The 21,816-nt window shown below is 41.5% G+C and overlaps 3 protein-coding genes across 3 annotated transcripts in view; 1 reads left to right on the forward strand and 2 right to left on the reverse strand.

Moving 5' to 3' along the window:
- The window catches only part of dgkza (diacylglycerol kinase, zeta a), a 77,792-nt gene extending 68,758 nt beyond the window's left edge, over positions 1–9,034 (reverse strand). Inside the window, exons 1-2 of the mRNA XM_034124115.1 lie at positions 8,642–9,034; positions 8,276–8,391 (exon numbers count right to left, since the gene is read on the reverse strand). Coding sequence (XP_033980006.1) covers positions 8,276–8,391; positions 8,642–8,767 — 242 coding nt within the window. The 5' untranslated portion in view covers positions 8,768–9,034. The remainder of the gene's footprint in view (positions 1–8,275; positions 8,392–8,641) is intronic.
- On the forward strand, positions 8,652–14,548 carry cryaa (crystallin, alpha A). Its single transcript, XM_034124117.1, has 4 exons — positions 8,652–8,796; positions 12,997–13,334; positions 13,652–13,774; positions 13,938–14,548. Exons 2-4 carry the CDS (start codon positions 13,137–13,139, stop codon positions 14,145–14,147), a joined length of 531 nt encoding a protein of 176 aa, XP_033980008.1. The 5' UTR covers positions 8,652–8,796; positions 12,997–13,136; the 3' UTR covers positions 14,148–14,548.
- A 246-nt stretch (positions 14,549–14,794) lies between these two features.
- hsf2bp (heat shock transcription factor 2 binding protein) lies at positions 14,795–21,761 on the reverse strand. The gene is made up of 9 exons (XM_034124102.1): positions 21,598–21,761; positions 20,397–20,532; positions 18,976–19,079; positions 18,601–18,750; positions 18,312–18,456; positions 17,324–17,441; positions 16,574–16,677; positions 15,127–15,326; positions 14,795–15,008 (listed from the first exon to the last, which is right to left on the reverse strand). Exons 1-9 carry the CDS (start codon positions 21,658–21,660, stop codon positions 14,961–14,963), a joined length of 1,068 nt encoding a protein of 355 aa, XP_033979993.1. The 5' UTR covers positions 21,661–21,761; the 3' UTR covers positions 14,795–14,960.
- Between the last annotated feature and the right edge of the window lie 55 nt (positions 21,762–21,816).

Raw genomic sequence — 21,816 nt, forward strand, 5'->3', positions numbered from 1 at the left:
GTTTATGGCTTATGTAATATATTTTCTACATATTTAAGAATATAAGACAAGCACAAGTTTCATTTGTGCGCCATATTCCATGAACCTTTTAGAATTTTCTGTGCGGCAATTAAAAAACGGACCAAGGGCCACAGTTGGCCCCCAGGCCGTAGTTTGGACACCCCTGATTTAGAGTGACTGATCACTTATTCCATGGAATCAGATTACCATGAATGTCTACAGGAGGTTTATGACACCAGTATATGTTGCATGTACACACATAATACTGCTATATAGTATTATATGTTTGTCTCAGTCTATCATTTTACTCAATAATCTGTTTCTACAGGATGTATGGCATACAGAGAGACCTCAGGGGATTCATCGAGACAGTTTTTCTCAAACAGTGGTCCCCTCCATCGCCAAAACATGCATAGTGAACAACACTCTGAGTGTGTCAGTTAGGGATTGGTGGGTTCCTGTCAGTCCTTTTGCCTCTTCTCTCTGCCATCTGGTGTATTGTTGTTCTACATTATACAACTTGTTTGGCTTGAGGCAAGAGGTGCATTGTTCCTCCCTCCCACGGCCTCAGCTGGTCAAGTTAATGCATCAACATTTGTCAATTATGATCATCAATAATATGATCAGAATCTTGCCTGGGGACCATTGCCCTCCCACGGATATGGAGGAGGAGAGGTGGGTGTCGAACAGAAACTGGACACATCTGTGAGGAACCAAAACTCAAATGTAACTTGTATCTTTTATACTAACAATTCATATATTCCCTGTCTTTGTGTCCCTTAGATTTCGTGAGATTTTCTTTAATTATCTTTTTAATAAATATAATATATGTGCCATGTTTACTAGTGAAACCCTTACCCAACACTAGCTATTCATATGGTCACCTTGTTATATGTATCAAACACGTTAATAATCAGAATCACAAACTCATAGTAGACTTTTTGTAAACTTTTTTATCAGATAGGATGTGCACCATATCGAGGTGATTAAGAAATAAAGTCCTACTCATGTATATCATTAATAAGGATATTAAATATAATAAGTAATCATTATTTTTGATGATCCTCAGAAGTGGTGCAAGAGAAAAACTCAACTGAAATGGTCAAACTGATTGGAGCATGATTACATTGGGATTTGATTTGTCACTAAGTCAGAGAGTCATTAGAAGACATCCAAGACCTCTAATCATGTTAGTCTAAGACATATCAAATTATACAGAATAAACACAATTATATTCCAATTAGCATTCTTCTTGGCAGGAAGAGAGGTCCGGTAATCATCTGTGACAACACACCACGTCCCACACCCAGTCTAATGACCTGTCCTCACAGCCGTCTCTGTTGTCCCTGAACACCATTGTCTCTGGGTCATTACAAACACCAGATGCAGTGGTAACCTTTATTATATTTGGAGTAAACAACACCTTGTTGTCACGTAAAGCTGCTCAGTCACAGTGTTGTACTCCACACACAGAGTAAAGGTGACTGCTGACTGAATCTAATGCCAGGATCACTAGACTATGACACCACTGTTGTGCAAAAACACTTTTTATCTTAAAGTGTGTTCTTTCTATTTTTCGTCTCAATCTATATTGCTGTAACAATGTAAATATGTGGGACGGATAAAGGCATTCTGATTCTCTAAAAGGACGATAAAAGACAATGTCTTCAGAATCAGAATCAGAATCACACATTGGTATCTGGTGGTGCGAAAATAAACAATCTAAAAAAATAAGTTGCAAAGTAGTTAAAAAAAATATATATATACATAAGGATAATAAAAAACAAGTATGTTTAAGAAACAATTTAGCATTAAAAAAGGATGCTAAGGACAAGTATTTAAACCAAATGTAAATGTCAAGCCCTCCACAGAGATGAAGGAGATCGCAATCACTCAGTAAGTGTACTTCTGAGGGAAACACCTAACCACAGTAAAATGATGATGCTAATGAGGCTAATGTCAATCATCAAAGTAAACAGTTGTGGTAAAAGTCAAAGTAGTGAGTGTACACGCTGCATTAGTGTATACATCACTGACAATCCAATGATGTAAAAGGGAAAGTACCTGGAGGACAACATGTCAGGGTTTTTCTAAGCTGATGCTACTGTTTTCGGGAAAAAGCAGCTCCCCTAAATAAATAAAAAAACACACACACACACACATATAGAGTGCCACAGAGAGACACTGATCTTATGTAACTCCTCTGGTGAGTCAGGAGAACTGACAGCCTGAGCCGCCCCCACCACCAACACACACACACACACACACACACACACACACACACACACACACACACACACACACACACACACACACACACACACACACACACACACACACACACACACACACACACACACACACACACACACACACACACACACACACACACACACAAACACACACACACACACACACACACACACACACACACACACACACACACACACACACACACACACACACAATCCCATCTGGATTACGGATTCTGCTAAATGATGTTGAGATTATGCCTCGTGCTGGCAGGGACATAAGAAACTGGCTGATGAACAGTTTAACTGTGTCTCCGTATCTGACCCTCCAACACAGCCATGGCAAACATCTGCTCTTTGTTGCACCTGAAATCTGACACCAGACGGGATATTCAAAAGACTAAAGCACAAAACACAGATTACAGTTTTTCTCGATTGCAAAAAAAAAACTAAAATGATACATAAAGCACAATTATTTTAACTGACACTCAAAGAGCAAAACATCGGCTCAAATCTCCAAAACACGTTTTCAGCTTTTCACACAATTTGCAAATCAACATGGCACTTTTTGCAAACCACTGCACACGTTTCTCCACGTGAGACACAGGAACCTGACATGAAGTCACGTGTTAGCTGGTTTCAAACACTGATATTCAAAATGCCTCACACATGGACCAATGATCAAGAAACACGTTCCACCTGACCAAACACCTGATTGCATCATTGTTGGCTCATCAATCAGGATGTTAGCACTATAAAAAGACCACAGGTGAGTACTTTCTTACAGCAACAATGGAAGCCAACATGGAAGCAAGAGGAAGAGGAAGAGCTGGGCTGAGAGTGAGAGGAGGAGGAAGAGGTGGGGTGAGAGTGAGAGGAGGAAGAATGAGAGGTAGAGGTGGAGCTGGAGGGAGAGGACGTGGACAAAGAAGAATACTCTCTAATGAAATGAAATGTTATCAACCAAGTGCTTTAGATCAGTGGTTCTCAGCTGGTCAGGCCTCGGGACCCACTTTTTCCTTTGTCAATAAATCGCGACCCGAAATCTTGAACCACTCAAATCTATTCAACAAAAAATGGTGCTGTAATGTATATACGCTTTTCAGCATACATTATTAAAGTGAAGTACAGTGCATATATCCCTTCACAGAACTGAAGTATGCTTTTAAAAAGGTTTAATGAGATGATGGAATCAAAGCTGAACTGTGTAACATCAAAAGGCACACATGCTGAAAACCCAACCCCAGAAGGGGGTCTGGGGGGATTTTTGGAAATACTAACATATAACATCTGGTACACTCTGAGAAGAAAATAAATAAATCTATTACTACCCGACATATTAATAATATTTGATGCCATTGTTTGTTTTTCACTTTGTTCTGAAGCTGAACTTGCTGCTCCACACAGAGAGAAGAGCAAAGAGGAGAGAGTCTGTGTGACTTACTTTAAATTGTGGGTAAGGGTAGATAGCTCCCATTGTTCTGTGACCTGTCAATCATCAAACCGGGGGTCATATTTCATTATGTGTTCATTTTTATCTGAAGTTGTACCTTTATATATACAGTCTATGAGTTGTACCCATGGATGTATAAAGAATAGTTCTACCGCAAAGTTATTCTCCGTGGGGACTTCCGGCAACACTCTTGATTCTGATTGGCCAGAAGACTCCAAAAAACATCAGCAAAGATGTTTTATTGAGAAGATGATCACATACGTGACGGAAGTTTTATAAACCGTTTATGGTGTCCGGTACTTCCAGTCCAACGCCTACTGCGTGCACAGTGTTAGAAAATCGGGCCTTCAAAATAAAAGTTTGACTTTTTTCCCAAAAAAAAAAACCAGTTGAGAACCACTGCTTTAGGTGATGCTCAGCAGTGTGTATTGGGTGGTCAATCTAGTATTATGAATGAAGTGTGTTATATTTGGTGCAAAAGTTTGCATTTGGTAAGTGTTTATGTAGTGTTGAGTGCAGTTCTTCACTTAGCAGGAGAAATGAGGTGTTTTGCACTTTGGGTGTGTGGTTTTGTGAATTGTGTTTAGTGTTCTGAGAAACTGAGCAATTAAAAAAAGAATGTGTATTAGCAATCGAGAAGAACTGTAATCTTCTGAAGTAGGGCGGGGGAAATTTGGTATGCATATCAGATCACATTCAGTGCTCAGCATGTTTGCATGTTCAATATCAATTACTTTCACGAAATTGCCCAGGTATGAAAGTTGTTTTAATTGTAGACTGCATCTAAAGGCCGGACTCAAATATAACCTCCAACGAATGGTTGAAAATGTTTTATTTATGTTTTTTTATGTGAAAATTAAAAAAGATTAGCTGCCATGTCTCTGCCATCATGACGCAATTCAGTATTATCAGTAATCCTAATGGGATTGTGTGTGTGTGTGTGTGTGTGTGTGTGTGTGTGTGTGTGTGTGTGTGTGTGTGTGTGTGTGTGTGTGTGTGTGTGTGTGTGTGTGTGTGTGTGTGTGTGTGTGTCTTGTAGCAGACACATGGTTTATTATCAGATAACATTGTCTGTGTGTGCTTTCGTTCTGTCTCTCACTGCTCCCATACACACATAAAACACAATAAGGAAACACAATAAGAAAACTGAATATTAATAGAACAAGATCCATGCCATCTACATATACGCACTGCCGGTCATCAGATAGCCAGCTGGTAAAAAAAAAAAAACGGTCAAACGAAGAGATAGAAGCCAGTGATATCAGGACAAGAAAGCTCCTCACAATGCATGGAGGAGTAGAGAGCGTCAGAGCAACCTTTCATTATGAAGCTAAGATCCAGGAGTGCATCCGGAAGATGGCCGCAAGTGACGACATGCTAAGTGAATGGCAGCAGAAACCTAATGAGGAGGCAGGAGGAGGGAAGGGACCATCACGTAAAGACAAGCCCCTGCAGGCATGTCCCACCGACAGATAGACGAAGTGGCTGATATCCAGAAATCAAACCAGTGGCTGTAAAAGTCTGAACGATAGCTCAGAGGTAATAATCATGGCGGCACAATAACATGCGCTGACCACCAGATCCATAGAGGCAGGGGTCTTCTTTACCCAGGTGCAGGCTGGGTAAAGAAGCCCCTGAGACAGTCCAGCACTAGCAGCAAGAGGTGTTATTTTAAAATTACACTCATAGGCCCGAAATACACTCAACGTGCACAGACAGGACCTATAGACATGCACTAATGCAGAGGTGGCAGAGTGAAAGGGACACCTCTCCAGCTACCAGTCCACACTCGATCCAGTGGTGTAAAGTACATTTACTCAAGTACTGTATTTAAGTTTGAGTATTTGCAGTTTCTGCTACATGTACTTCTACCCCACTACAATTCAGAGGTAAATAGTGTACTTTTACTCCACTATGTTTATTAAATCCCTTTAGTTACTTTGCAGATTTTGATTTTTGATGAATAAATATAATCAACACTTTAATAAAAATGTTGTTACACCTGGAGTACAATTCACAAGCTACTTTTACTTGAGTAACATTTTGGATGCAGGTCTTCTATTGTAACAGAGTATTCCTACACTGTACACCGCACTGGTACTTCTACTTTAAAGGTCCCATGTCATGGCCATTTCTACTGATCATAATTCCATTGTTGAGCTATACTAGAATAAATGTATATTGTGCAATTTTCTAAACACACATTGGTTTCTCATACAGCATCTCTGTATAGTATGTGTATTCACTCTCTGTCCTAAACGGCTTGTTGGAGCTCCTGCCCCCCCCTCCCTGTGAGCCCAGTGGCCGTCTGCGAGACAGCGAGACACCGCGAAACTCAGCCTGGGCACACACACACCCGCAGCCTGGCTGGGAGTTTGTGTGAGTGCCCAGGCTGAGTTCCGCGGTGTCTCGCTGTCTCGCCAACCCCACACCAGTGAGCCAGCTCACAGTGTCCCGCTCCTCGCAGCAGCGAGCCTCGCAACGTCCCGCCGAGAGTGTGTGTGTGTGAGGAGTCCACGGATTGGTCCAAACGTAACGGCTCCGCGGACGTAGCGTAACGGCTCCACGGATTGGTCCATTTGGACCAATCTGCGGAGCCGTTACGTTCACTATACCCGAAATAGGTCACTATACCCAAGAAGTAAACAATGGAAAAAGAGAAATCTCCAACGAGGCGTTCTGGGGCAGCATAGACAGGTCTTTTCTGTGTTAGAGTTTTACTCGCTACAGGGTGTACTTTGAGGAATTGTAACCTGCAGACCGTTTACATGCATAAAAAGCTTCATAACACACAAGGGGACGGGTAATAACTGGAAAAGCATGACATGGGACCTTTAACTTAAGTGAAAGATCAGAGTACTGATAATGAGAAACTAAAGTCCAACAAAACAATCGTCAGCACAAGATTGAATTTCTTCTAAAGCTTTCAATGACATCTTGTGTAGTCATGGAGATGGTTCAGTTGTTTGGTCACATAATGAAAAGGGGGTCTTGTGTTGCAGCAGTGCTGTTCTCTGTGGAACCAAAGACGTCAGAGCTCTTCATCTTGGTGTTAAATGACTCGCTAAATAATGATGTCTCTGTATTCATCATCATGTGTGTATGTTTTGACAACCAGAATGGTCCCGGTGCAGCAGGCAGTGAGGAGGAAGGACTACAATCGCATTAGAGACTATCACACAGCAGCCGTTTCTAAGGCAACCGACAGGCCAATGTGTCATTCATGGAGAAAGCATGTGCAACAGTATTACTATTGACAATACAAGGAGCTGTAATGAGAAAGTACTGACAAATACAGCTGGTAAAATGTACTATAGATTGTACTGCCAACACAAGCTCACATCAAAGAGGCTGCTGGGAAATAGATGTGTGTGGTAAGAAGATTTCAAAATGAATGAGCCAAGAGAGGATTCAGTTTGGAAATGTGGACATAACCTTTGGTAATGGAGAGTACAAAAAAGCAATAAAGGTCCATTAATCCTATCAGAGGGCTTTATGACCTGGCAGCAGATCACATCGCGGTTAGCTAGACCAGCCTCTCAAGTAAAAGTAATGTTACTTTAACATCATTTTACTGCAAAAGTACAACTATAAAAGTACAACTGTATACAAGTGACAAGGGGGTCCGTTGAGAAACTGGATGTGAAAACTACAGCCTCACACACAGTTCCATTCTATACATTTACTTTTTATATATTCACCGCAATTAACTTCATAAGGTTTAAGGAACTTGTATATATATTGTATAGTTTGATTCTCCTACTGTAATACTGCGACATGATCCAACATAAGGGGGAGTAAGGACAATGTGCCAGCTGCACGAAGAAGTTTTAGAAGTAATTTCATTGAAATAACTCTCCAAATCTGTTTTATGATCATCTTTACTGAACCGTTGTCCCCTTTCACTGTGTACTGAATGAGAGGCTGCTTCACTGACTCCAAACCTCTGGAGGAGAGCAGAGAACAACTTGCTGTGAACTCTTATCTTCCTGTAGTAGTGCCAAAACTAAAACTGATTGGCTCTGTGGAGACCACAGCTCTTTATTCCTTCCTTTCTCCTTTCCTTCTTCCCTCCTTTCACTCTTTCCTTCTGTCCTTTTTAGCTTCTTTCCCTTATTAATCCCTTCCTCTTTTCCATCCTTTACTTCCTACCTTACTCCTTTCTTATTCCTGTTGCTGCTTGAACACCTCAATTCCCCCATGGGGATCAATAACGGTTCATTTGATCTGCTGACATGTTTTTCGTGGATTATATTCTGTCAGTGAGCAGATGGAGAAATACCAAAGTGACCATTGACATGAACACTTATAAACATGTGACCTAGGAAGAGTAGGTCACGTGATAACGACTGAGTCACCTCCATTAGGATGCATCAGTGGGCTCAGATTAATAACCCCCGATTATGTATGGATCAACACATGAACATGTAGACAGCACCTTCAACTGTGACACACACACACCAGACTTGCACAGCATGGTAACACAGACACACACTCAGAAATAGTCCTAACATTCAGGTAAAACAGGTTAGCTGGTGGTGGGCCACATTCCACTCTTTCTGTTTCCTACCTGTAGGACACTTGCTTCTTGAAGGTCAGCTGGACAAACTCTGCCTCCATCTGGGACACTGACAGCTGCCCCCTCTCGCCCACATGTGTCCTCTTCACCTCCTTCTCTCTAGATCCCTAAAGAAAATACAAACACATTTCAATTATGTCTTTATCTGCAGTCTTCCCGTTCCAGAGCCAGAAGCCTGCTGTTCTGAATGCAGTCAGACGGGGACACGGTCCTCCTGTCAGCCTGCACACAGCTTCACAACAATATAACTCTAAACAGATTCGTTATATCACCTACTAATGTACCACACTTAGAGAGTTTGGACTATGCTAGCTGTAGGTATTAGGAAGTAGTCAGCGAACACTTCCACACACCCACCTGACAGATGCCGCCGGGCTGCAGCGGGCTCTCGGAGCTCCCCTCCGCCGCGAACACGTCCTCCTCCTCCGCCACGTCCTCCAGCCCGGGCCGCTCCACAGCCGGAGGAGCGGAGTCCCTCATCATCCTGCACCCTGTCTTTAACCACTTCTAATGTAAGAGTATATTATCCTGTAACACTTCCTGTTTTTTTTTTATACAAGTTTATCTTTCGGCGTGAAGCAGTCTGTCTTTGGCGCGCGCGCTCTGTAGGAAGACCGGTTTAACGGCAGAGAGATAACCGCACTGACAGCAAGCAACACACACTAGGTTAATGTCTATATGGCATGTAACAGCAGCTCACTGACAGGAGGCAGACAGCAGCAGCTCTCACGCGGGAAGAAAAGTTCTCCTGCTCGCTGATGATGCTCATGGTCTTCTCTTTCTCAGAGTGATTAGTAGAGAGAGAGAGAGCTATTCGAGATAGCTCTCCTCTCTCCTCTCTCTCTCTCTCTCTCTCTCTCTCTCTCTCTCTCTCTCTCTCTCTCTCTCTCTCTCTCTCTCTCTCTCTCTCTCTCTCTCTCTCTCTCTCTCTCTCTCCCTCGCGCGCGCACACACATAGTATATCGCGGTTGAGCAAACACTACCCAGCGTGTGATCTGAAATAAAGATGGATATTATATTTAAAATAATAAAAATATGAAGAATTAAAATAATGATAACAATAATAGGAATAATAAAATAAAATAAAATGTAACAATATAATAACATATAAAATAATAATGATAAATAACAACACAAATAATATTACAATGAAATAAAATAAAATATACTAATAATAATAATTAGTAGTTTGTCCGTAATTCTATGTGTACTGTCAGTACTGAGTGTGTACTTTGTCAGGTAGGCTACTTGTCAGTTCTGTACTTAAGTGGGAAATTGAGGTACTTGAGTATTTCAACATTATACTACTCTATACTTTTACTTCACTGCCATTAATTACCATGGCAGATGTTGATGTTTGGGCAATAATTTTGTAATAGATGCTAATAGGAAACCAGTGTTTACACGTTGCCATGACAATCCCAAGTCCAAATGTGCCATTTCTAATTGTCAAGTAGTTTTCTTTAAGAAATGATAATAGATCTAATTATTAATTTCATGACTGTGAATGTGTTATACCATCCACTGGCTTCAATGAAAACACACATGCACACTGACATGCACACGTATTTTCTGTTTGTCCTATACAACATTTTCTCTTTTTAGTGGTGATCATCAGAGCTGATATTCATTGGTAGAGTAGTCCCAGTTTTATTTTTAGGATGTGTATCTGGGTCAGGAAGGCTTTTGAGTTTAAAGGGTGTGGTGTGATGTCAGTCCAGCAGGAGGCAGCAGAACTTTAAGAGCAGGGATATCAAAGTTTCAAATACAAACTTTTAAAACATACTGTAGCTATTAATCAGAGGTGGAAGAAGTACTCGAGTACTTGAGTAAAAGTAGAAGTACCAGAGTGCAGGAATACTCTGCATTCAAAATGTTACTCAAGTAAAAGTAGAAAAGTATTGGCATCAAAATATACTTCAAGTACCAATAGTAAAAGTAGTCATTGTGCAGATTGGTCTATTTCAGAATAATATATATGATATGTTTTATAATGATTGATCATTAAAGTGTTCTCAAAGCTGGTAAAGGTACAGCTAGTTTGAATGACTTTGTATACTGCAGGGTAGCTTGTGAATGTACTCCAGGTGGAACTAAAGTCTGATTTAACACTTGGTTATATTTCACATCATTCATTCAGATCTGTAAAGTAACTAAAGGTACAAAAGAAATATAATGGAGTAAAAGTCACCTCTGAATTTTAGTGGAGTAGAAGTACAAAGTAGCAAAAAATTGAAATACCCAAGTAAAGTCCAAGTACCTCAAAATTGTACTTAAGTAGTGTACTTGATTAAATGTACTCAGTTACTTTACATCACTGCTATTAATGTACAGCAACACACATCACAAATCCACAGTCCTTGTTCTCTGCAAGGACGGTATCTTTATGCTCATAATGATCATTTGTTGGTTTTGGAGGGAGGCCTGAGAGTGTCAGTTATAGCACTTTTCAAATATCTTTTGCGAGCAATATTTTTGATTTGGCAACACTGCTGTTTTTTTTTTCAGGTTTTCTTCAGTTAGATACCTTTTGGAATTTGAACCACACCTGCTTATTCCAGTGTTACCTAACCAAGCTTCAAGGGGGAGTCTAAGAAGTCTGATATTCCCAAAAAGTTTTCCTTCTCTTATTGTCCTTCCCACATGAAGTCGTTAGCTTTTTAATAGGAGTACATATCTGTGAATGAGTATGAGCAGGCTGTCAGCCAGAAGCAGCTTTACAGAACTGTGGACACACGGAGCACACAGCCATTGTCTGTGCCATTGATAAAAACACAGAATGCTGACTCTGCTGGACTGCAGTCCAACAATCTGTCTGCAGCAGCTCGTAACCCCAAACCCAGACACATCCCAAACCGGCCCGGCCCGGCCCGGTTGCTCTTGGCTGGGGGTGCATGGAGCGGCTAAGCCTCTGTGCTGCTGGCCAAAGCCCTGTGGGATTACACTAATGCAGGTGGCGGGAATCCACTGCTGGGGAAACAACAGGCATGGGAAGTGACATGACATTAGAGTTCACTCTGAGATACTAGCTGTGGCCTGTTGTTAGATGCATTAAGTGTTGTCCTCTACATGTAATGTTTATCTGTTCTAACTAGCTTTAGCTGAGTAGCACGCAGTAACAGCTGTTTAGGCTTTAGCTGTTGGAAAGCCAGGCTACTGTAGGACTGAGGTTGTCGTAAATATGTTGAAATATGGCAAAAACCCTCTGTCTGTCATTGAAGAATATCAAATCCACTGATTAATAAAGGTCCACGAGCCGCTGCTCAAAGAGCAAGCTGAAAAAAGTGTCTGCACTGTAAGAAGGCAAGAAATGAACGACTGTAACATTTACCCAGAGTCCAAAGAGGCATCTTCCCAATGTTTGGTTTGTACAACTAATAGTACATGTAGAATACTTAAAAGGAAAATCAGCTAATTCTGGCAGCCGCTAGCGTATTATGGGAGAACTTAGGGATGGCGAAGACCAGTCTGGGTGCTGCTTTCTGAATAAGCTGCAGAGGTTGGATGGCCCTTGAGGGAGTTGCAGAAGTCAGGGCGTGAGATGAAAAGAGCCTGGACCAGAACCTGCGTCGCCTTCTGGGTCAGAACGGGACGATTCCTTCCGATGTTGTAGAGTGTTTCTGCAGGAGCGGGGTGTAGCAGTGATGTTTTGGTTGTGAAGAACAGTTGGTTGTCCATAGTCACACCAAGATGGCTTGAGGTCTGAGTCGAGGGGCTGATGTTGGTAGAAACATCATTGTTAGGAGAGTCCTTCCCTGGGATGAAGAGTAGTTCTGTATTTGTAGATTGAGCTTCAGGTGGTGCGCAGACATCCACTGAGATATGTGCGGTTATCAGTTGTGGTAGAAGAAGCCATGAGAGCGAATCACAGAGCAGAGTGAATTGGTGTACAAAGAAAAAAGAAGTGGACCAAGGACTGACCCCTGTGGGACCCCAGTCAGGAGATGACAAGGATCTGATACAGACCCTCCGTAGATACCTTGTCGGTGTGGTTTTTGAGGAAAAATTAGCAGGGAGTGCAGAGCCTGATACTCCCAGTTTACTTTACTCCCAGTTTACACCTGTGCATGAAAATCAAGCTTCGGCTGGTAATCGTCGCATGCTCTTGTCGTCAACCGCACTCAGGGTTCCGGGGCTCTTTAGCAACTAGCTTCGTGGTGCTAGCATATTGCCTGTGTAGGTGCTTTGAAGATTAGATGTCATGTTCACAGCCGTGGAGAGATGTTTCTGACCTGGGCACAGTTTTCACTTCACCATCACATTTTTGTCCTTTTGCAAAACGTATTAAAAATAGTGTGCATATCTCCAACACTCAAAATACGTCTTATGTGGCTCTGGCATTTTTGATGTGTCTCCCCCTCCAGGAAATTGTGCCCTAAAGTTACGTCCCATTTTTTAGATATGGGTAATGAGTACATTATTGTCTCCATTGACCATATCCAAGCAGCATTTTGTCTCTATTGAACCATACAGTGTTATGTCAATAGATGTGTGTGTCTGCTTGATGCTCCATCACTCAGGTGTAATCCTCCCCACCCCTCTGCCCAGAAGGGTTTGTTTTGGCAGCCCTGGGTGTCTGGTGTGTGGAGGGGCACTGGGTTGCACCAGGGTCTGGACCCAGCAATGCCCCCCCTCCCCAATTCTGCTGACGGGGCATGAGATAATGCCATTCCAGAGGGATCGTGGGTAAAGCCTCTCTTTCTGCCTCTCAGGTATATAAACCGCTGTAGAGCCGCACTGTGAATCATACTGCTTCTCCTCCACACTCTGTTCTCGCCATCTCGACTCCCCTCCTCCACCCGCTGGATTCTGAACAGGAACATCTGAGCTACACCAAGCTGTGTGATTCACTATGGAAATTTCCATCCAGCACCCCTGGTTCAGACGGGCCATGGGCTCCGTCTACCCCGCCAGACTCTTTGACCAGTTCTTCGGAGAGGGCATGTTTGACTACGACTTCTTCCCCTACACCACCTCCACCATCAGCCCCTACTACAGACAGTCCCTGTTCCGAAGCTTCTTGGATTCCTCAAACTCCGGCACCTCTGAGGTAACACCAGCGTCTCCTTCCTGTCTCGTCCTCTCGGATACATGTAGAGACTAACTTAGTTGATGTCAGAGGGTCTCAGGAGAACAGATACAGAGAAGAATTAAATTAATCCACTCACGAACAAGAAATGTATGATAATGTCATCATCTTTAAAATAAGTTTTACACTTTGTTCTTTCATAAAAAGTAAGATGCTTAGTTTAATAGAATTTACCAGTATACAACTTGTCTCAGTGGGCTCTACAGATGAAAGCACGCTCTTAAAAATCCATTTATACTTAGGCAACATTCTGAAGTCTGTGTATTGTGCCCCCCCAGGTGAGGTCTGACAGGGATAAGTACACTTTGTACCTGGATGTCAAACACTTCTCTCCTGAAGAGATCAGTGTGAAGGTGACCGGGGACTACGTGGAGATCCAGGGCAAGCATGGAGAGAGACAGGTGGGTCTTCAACAGCATATTTCTCAGAGGGGGCTGCGTAGTAGAAACAGTCTGTGCGTTATATATATATTTATAAGTGATATTACAACAGATGTGTTATAGTGTTATGTAAGATAGAAATGTAATTGTTTGAGTGAACCTCAATAATGATTCTGTTTTACAGGATGACCACGGTTACATCTCTCGTGAGTTCCACCGCCGCTACCGCCTCCCCTCCAGTGTGGACCAATCAGCAATCAGCTGTAGCCTGTCAGCTGACGGGCTGCTGACCCTGAGCGGGCCAAAGGTCAACGGGGGGAGCGAATCCGGCCGCAGCGAGCGCAGCATCCCTGTCACCCGCGACGAGAAGACCAACTCTGCTGTGTCCTCCTAGATGACGAGTAGGGGGGGCCATACCCTGCATCCACAGAACCCCCTCTCTTCTTCTGCCCCCCCTCCCTCAGAGGATACCTGTCGCTTCACTCTCTCCTCTGTTGACTCTTCTTGGCGCTTTCGCCCAGTATATTTAGTATTATCGTTTAGAGCTTTACAAAAACCTCCCCATAAGGGTGCTTATGTGCTGGGGGGGCTAGAGTTGGGGGGAGGGGGGTACATGTCACACATCTGGTCCCAGAGTTTGCATCAGTAAGCCCTGGCTGTTCCCTTCTTGTGCTGACTGTTAGAACCCCCCCCCCCTCTTTTGTCTTAAATATATCCTGTACTGTAGTCTTGCATTGTTCAATGGATACCTGCTCATTACTGAGAAGTCCATACTAAAGAAACATACAATAAAGCTGTATACTTCACAAAGGTAACCTGTGTGGCTGTATTCTTCATGTTAACAGCTCCATCAATAACTAGGTTATTAGTGTCTGTGAGTGTGTCAAAGCCTTTGAAGCTGCGTCTCTCACCAGGTCTGTGGAAACTGCCTTTACTCTTACATTGTGTCAATGTGTCTTGCTTGGGTGTTACATTCATTTACCTTAAGTTAGTTGGAATGAAAAGAGAGACAGTGCTCTGAAAGTGTGAACATTTAATGTCTCAACCTTAACAAATATTAAACAGGTAACAACCAACAAAGACACAATAATGATCAAAACGGAAAGATTAACGAGAACAGTGCAAGTAAAATATACTTAAATAATGATTATACAATAAAAACCTGAATTTGCACAGACAGACAGATATAGTGTGAGACGAAGGGCAGTCAGACAGCAGGAGGACTGAAGATACTGCTCTGCTTACCTCCCCGACTCTGGAAACACACACTCTTCAGTTTATCATGTCCACATTTAAAATAAGCCATTTCTACTATTGTAACATGATGTAAACCCCCCACACACGTGTTGAATGTGCTGTGCAGTGAGTGGCACCTGTTGGAGGGTCTGCAGGTCCTCCAGGGTCTGCTGGGCGGCCAGTCTGAGGCCCGGCTGCAGGCTGGAGGTCAGCCGGCTCACAGCAGCCTGCAGCCGGGGGTCCAGCAGGGGGGGGCCCAGAAGGAGAAGCACTTCCTCCTCCAGCAGCACCGACTGCAGGAGCCGCACAGAGTGGAGGCACACCTCCCAGTCTCCGTCTGTCACACACACATCAGAGGCTGCATTTATACAACTGCGTGCTTTATTAAAGGCTTATTCATATGTAACATTTTACTTTAAATGGCTATACATAGGATAAATGTTGTGCAGATGACCACACCTGAAACGTGTGCTCTTCTTATATTGTACTTCTTAAATATGTGTAAACATATATAACCCAGTAGTATTCATGTGTTAATAAGCCCACTTTTCAAATAAATTCAGCCAATTACAGTTGAAAACATTTTCTAACAAATCTTAGATGATAAAAAAGTCACGTATTTACATAACAAGCTAGAAATACACCCTTCATATTTCCCCTTATTATAAGCAATCTAAGGCTTTTATTTTAAGGAATGAGCTGCAACACTTCATGTAACAGTAGCAAATGAAACCCTATGGAGAGCTGGGATGTAGCCGTTTTTTTTCTTAACGCATTGTTGGAGTCAGGAGGCCTGTTAATTTATTCCGGCAATTACTCAGACCTACTAATTGACCTAACAGAAGCTATTGAGTCTATGTAAGTGTACTGCTTGGCTCAGATCCACCTGGATCAGCAAGATCTTCTCTATTAACCTCTATTAACTCCTGAAGAACCAGGTTCAATGAACTGCTGTTTCAATTCAGACGACCCGCTAAATCTGTTTAAGCGATCCCGAAGGATTCTGGTATCAGTAATGAGGTGTGGCCCTGCCTAAGGGTGAGTGTGGCAGTTGTGCAATCTTACCTTTAAGCAGGAGAGGAGAGCGCAGATTTATTTTAAGTTGTCCCAATCCAAAAAGGTGGGATGATTTTATTTAAAGAAAATGGTCCACACTTTTACAGGGTTTTTAGCTTCTCTCGTACAATCATACAAAATATATCATGCTGTGGTACTTTTCTAATATAAAACCTCAATTCACAGTTTTACATTTCTTACATTAAATTCTAACTTCAACTGGAATATATTTGATTATATTTGATTATTATTGATTATAATATATTATCGTTTTAATTATTCAACTTAATATGGAGACCTCAACAGCATACATGATTGATTTTGCTAACTTATAACTTAACACTATATATCTGTATTGGGCCCTCAGTGAAAACAGTTCGGACACCCCTGGACTACACATAAGGTTTCTGTGTCTGTGTCTGTGTGTGTGTGTGTGTGTGTGTGTGTGTGTGTGTGTGTGTGTGTGTGTGTGTGTGTGTGTGTGTGTGTGTGTTTGTGTGTGTTGCACTCTGTAGCAGTTCTCCTCACCGTCCAGCAGGGTGCAGATGAGCGGCAGGAGTCCAGAGTTCTCACTGATGCACTTCAATCCCCTCACACTGATGCTGACATTATACAGCGCCATCAGCATCAGCCTGCAGACACACAGACAGACAGACACACACACACACACACAGTGTGAGCAGCGCAGCACAGCACTGACACCTACTGCTGCACACATCACACACCAACATGCTGTACAAACACATTTTTAACACTGAATTTTAGAATGTAAAATGTTTTTGAGTTAAAATGAGTATTAATAATATAGTTGTACGGATAAATGTGCTGGTAATTATATGTTATATATCTGTACACGGATCTCTTATATATAAATATATTTGACGTCATATCGGCAGCAAATCTGTATCCGCTCGTTGTACCCCCGTTTTTTAAAAGATTTGGGTACGGAGGAAAAGAGAAAGGGTTTTATTTTCTGACGCTGCGTGAGTTCCCCGACGCACCGGGGACACATAGTGATGTATAAAAGACATCAAAAAGTGCATTTTGCATGATAGGTCCCCTTTAATGTATGAATCCTACATTTCTCCATTTCAGTCCATGTCCACATTAATGCAGGAGTCGTATTAAAGACGATTGGAAATGGAGTGTGATGTGTATAACCAACTGTTTAACAGTTGGTTTTATAAGTGTATGGATACTAGTGTACATGATATATGGAGAAGAACAGTGAAGCTACAGGTGGATGTGTGTGAAGCTTTCCACAACAGCTCCACGTACACTTTGAGTTTGGGGAAGACCCCGGGCTTCATCAGCTCCAGCATCTTCATCAGAGTGTCCAGCAGGTCCTGAGCCGAGGTGGAAAGGAAGTCCCGCCCACACGTCACTGCTGCGATGTCTGATAAGATAAGACAAGTCATTGAGGGGGTGCATAGTCTGGAGTGGCTGTGAGACAATACAACAGTTTGCTTCATGTTGCATTCAGGTCCTGCAGGAGGAATTTCACAACTGACATGAATGTCTTTAAGTCATCCACACATTTCATTAAATATGGAAACAAGGTTAAGAAATTAAAAGGTTCAGATATGACCTTCAGACAGAAGGAGAAGAAGCTTCAGTGCTATAAAATATAGAATACACTATAAAAAACTATTTAAAGTGATTCTAGATATAAAACTTTAACGGTGTGTCATCATGCACAGACATGACAGACAGGGGCAAAACAAGTTGAAATTGTAACGCTCTCTAATTGTATATTCTCATTTTCATTGACATAATAATAAATAAATAAAAAACGACACAATGCTGTGTAAATTGACATAAATCCCATGTCCAAAGTCAACCAAGCTTATTTGAAAATGCGTATTTTATTATCATTTATGGCGTTTTGCAGAGTTTTTGTTCTTTGATTATCATTAATGTGCTGTAAAGTGTGTATACCTGAATGAATGATTCAATTAAAAATCTAATAATTAAAAGACTGTGCTTGCCTTACTTTACAGCACACAAAGACGCTGGGTCAACTCTAGAATTCCAATTTAGTTCCTTTATATATATAAAAAAAACGTTATTAATCTTGGAGGGACAACTAGCTGGGGAACATGAATGGAAATTGGTCATTTAGGCAATTACCAGCTGTCTGTTACTATGCAACCACATCAGCAAAATGTATTCTTGAAAGTTTAATGCTCAGAAAACTTGAGCCCGGCCTTGTGTCTGTCCTCAGTGTGAGTATGCTCACGTTGCATTAAAGAATCTGTGAACTCACTAGTAATAGTTCCAGCCAGAGCCAGCACAAACTGGTGCTCATGGGAGTTGTGGTCCTCAGTCTGAGTTTTCTCCTCCTCGTCAAGAGACCTGACGAAGCTCTCCAGAGTCTGAGCAGCTACAGCCAGGAAGGACTGCAGCTTCCTCTACACACACACAGACACACACACAAACAACACATTAGGGGCTGTCAACTGATGTCACTGTTTAATTTGGAACCCTGAGAGTGTTTGTCATTGGGATGAGTACAACACACACACACACACACACACACAGTGCAGAGGACTCACATCAGCCAGCCAGCGTGTGACCGTGTCCTCTCTGGATGAGCAGCTCCACAGCAGACTGCAGGCTGCTGATCCCAGAGCAGAGCAGAAGTCTGCCTGCTGCTGCAGCTCTGCTCCACCCTGCCACAGCTGCTCCCTCAACAGCAGCTTCTCCTGCACGCACACACACACACACACACACACACACACACACACACACACACACACACACACACACACACACACACACACACACACACACACACACACACACACACACACACACACACACACACACACACACACACAACAACCCTTTAAAGTCCACTCATTGATCTGACTGTTGTGTAAAGTATTGAATCCGTGTGACAACAACATCACAGTGCCTGCCCCCCCCACCTCTCTCTCTTTCTGACATTCAGTCTGCCCTGCCTCCAACCGGGCCTGAAGGTGCACACAGTCCTGCTGCAGCTGGTCCTGCTCCTGCACAAGGTGCTCCTTCACTACACACACACACACACACACACACACACACACACACACACACACACACACACACACACACACACACACACACACACACACACACACACACACACACACACACACACACACACACACACACACACACACACACACACACACACACACACACACAAAGCACAAAGCACAAAGCACAAAGCACAAAGCACAAACATGACAACATGCTACTAGTACTAAAATAATACTCTCATTACATAACCTAAATATACTGTTCATTTGACAGTAGTGCTAGGTGGGTACAGAAATAAAACCACACTTTGAAAACAAATATTAAGTTTTCTTTCAAAAATGTTTTTGAAGGAGGATAGTCTGGAATCAACAGGGACTCACAGTGATATACTTACATTTTTAATGAGGAGTAAGAATATGTATCCATTCCAAATATATAAATACATTTCTGTATAAAAAGGAAATGAAGAAGTTCCCTGAAGTTCGGCTGCTGCATTCCTAAAACATACTAAATTCCAAAATGACTCACTGTGGATGGAAAGATACACAGACTGACTTCAAGTCAATTTATTCAAAACAGTTCTTACAGAACAGGAACTTCTGGTAACAGTTGCCAATAAAATCATTCTACAAATGTCACCAGTATTACATTTCATGTTGCCGATTGCTTCTAATAGTTTATTGTTAGTGCTGTTCATTATTCACATGACAGGTACAAATCACACCAATTCTACTTTTGAGACCAAATGTGTACATTTTTTAGATGCCTCAGAACAACCTTTTTTTTTTTTTTACAATTAACAAACCAAACAAAAAGTAACTAAAGGTATTAAATAAATGTAGTGGAGTAAAAGTACCAATTTACTGCTGAAAGTAAAGTATAAGTACCTCAAAATTGTACTTAAGTACAGTATGAGTAAATGTCCTTAATTACCCTAAACCTCTGCTAAATTTTAAAGAGAGGTACAGCTACTTTATGAAATATTTTTTTTAATGTTGTGTAATGGCTATCCTTGGAGTTTTTGGTCTAAGAGTAATTTACAAACCAAGCGGAGGTGTCCACACTGAGTTCACTTAGTACCTGCAAAAAACTAAAAACATTTTCCCCCACATGCAAATGGTGTTTTATGCCTAATGCAATCTATGAACAGTAGATATGTTACTGTTCATTTGACTTATTTAATTTATTTAGTTCCTCACCCTACTCAGTTCTGTAGTAAAAGTGTATTTCTTAAACACAAGACTTATGTTATTTGTTGAGTTGTGTTATTACATTCTCCTAAATGTTTTACACAATTTCCAAACCATGCGTTGTGTTTGTTACGTACTTGTTTGAACTGTTCGAGCTTTATGCAGCATCTCAATCAGGTCCCTGTTCAGAACTCTGGGCAGGAACTCCCTCAGCTGCATCACTTCTGTGGTTAACTTCTCTAAATCACTTTTCCTCACTCTGACAAAACCATCCTGAAACAAAAAGATAAAGCTCAATGCATGCTTCAAAAAAGAGTTTCAGATAGTATGACCCATATAAAACTAATCTGCACAAAACACAGAGGTAGCATCATATCATCTGTATAGCGAGTCATTCATAACAGGAGATAATTTAAGAACGGTCTGGACTACAGTTAGCAGTTTTACTTCCTTCTCATTTATTCATATATTTAATCGTTCAGCAGTCATTTTTACAAATAATGATAAGATATAAGAAACGTTTTTGAGTAAAGCAATAACTACAAGATAAAATGCAGACCCAAAAATGACCAGTTTAATTGGTTAATTGCAGAGGTGGAAGGTACTCAGGTTATTTACTTAAGTAAAAGTAGCAATACTACAGTAATGAAATAGTTACAAGTAAAAGTGTTGCATTCAAAATTGACGGTACAATTGTAAGGGTACAAAAGTATAAGCATCAAAATATACTTTAAGTACCAAAAGTAAAAGTAATCCTTATGCAGAAAGGCATATTTAAGCACCAAATATATATATATTTGTAATTATTTTATTACAATTAATTGTGCAATAGGCTATGTAAGTGATGCTCTTGTTAAAGTTGGGATTATTACTTAATACACTACTGGGTAGCTTAACCTATAATAAAATGTGAAAATGTATGTGTGTTGATTTATATTGTTTATTAACCTAAATCTTCTGTTATGTTAATATGAATGTAGTAAATTAAGTATAACATTTGCCAACAAAACGTGTTGGAGTAAAAGCATATCACTCAACACTGAAAATACTCAAGTAAAGTACAAGTAGGCTACCTCCATTTTCCCCCTTAGGTACAGTACTTGAGTAAATGTACGTTACGTTACGATACCCCACTGGTTAATTGGTTACTCAGTTTAACAGCTTTCATCAAGTGCCTCTCAAAGGTTCAAAGTCACTCATTGATTCAGAAAGATGGACCATAGCCTGGGGTGTGTGTTGTAGTGGAGAAAATATTGAATTGCATTGATTTTTGGCAGCAGTGTGGAATGGAAAGGCCAACCCTAGATTGAACAGTGTTTCTATAATTAAGTGATATACCTGTTTCCTCGAATTTTTCTTTGCGCCATGACTCAGAGATTTCCCGCCCAATGATGACGCCATCTTGTGGTTGGTGTTTTCTTCTTTTACTTCTGCTGTTCACTTTTCCATCAGATGCCTCCGTATTCTCCGTCACACTGTCAGACTCCAGTCCGGGTTTTGTGGCTCCCCATCCCCGAAGAGCAGCTTAACGTTATCTCCTCTTTCTTTGTGTTTCAA

This window comes from Trematomus bernacchii, unplaced genomic scaffold, assembly GCF_902827165.1.
Source record: "Trematomus bernacchii unplaced genomic scaffold, fTreBer1.1, whole genome shotgun sequence".
Taxonomy (NCBI): Eukaryota; Metazoa; Chordata; class Actinopteri; order Perciformes; family Nototheniidae; genus Trematomus; species Trematomus bernacchii.

Bases quoted from the DNA above. Each gene is read 5' to 3' on its own strand.
- hsf2bp (XM_034124102.1), bottom strand. From the start codon at position 21,660: ATGGCGTCATCATTGGGCGGGAAATCTCTGAGTCATGGCGCAAAGAAA. The intron at 20,533-21,597 runs GTATATCACTTA...TTTTTGTTTCAG, and splicing joins AGAAAAATTCGAGGAAACAG to GATGGTTTTGTCAGAGTGAG. The intron at 18,751-18,975 runs GTGGGGGGGGCA...GTGTGCGTGCAG, and splicing joins AATGTCAGAAAGAGAGAGAG to GAGAAGCTGCTGTTGAGGGA.
- cryaa (XM_034124117.1), top strand. From the start codon at position 13,137: ATGGAAATTTCCATCCAGCACCCCTGGTTCAGACGGGCCATGGGCTCC. The intron at 13,335-13,651 runs GTAACACCAGCG...GTGCCCCCCCAG, and splicing joins CAAACTCCGGCACCTCTGAG to GTGAGGTCTGACAGGGATAA. The intron at 13,775-13,937 runs GTGGGTCTTCAA...TCTGTTTTACAG, and splicing joins GCAAGCATGGAGAGAGACAG to GATGACCACGGTTACATCTC.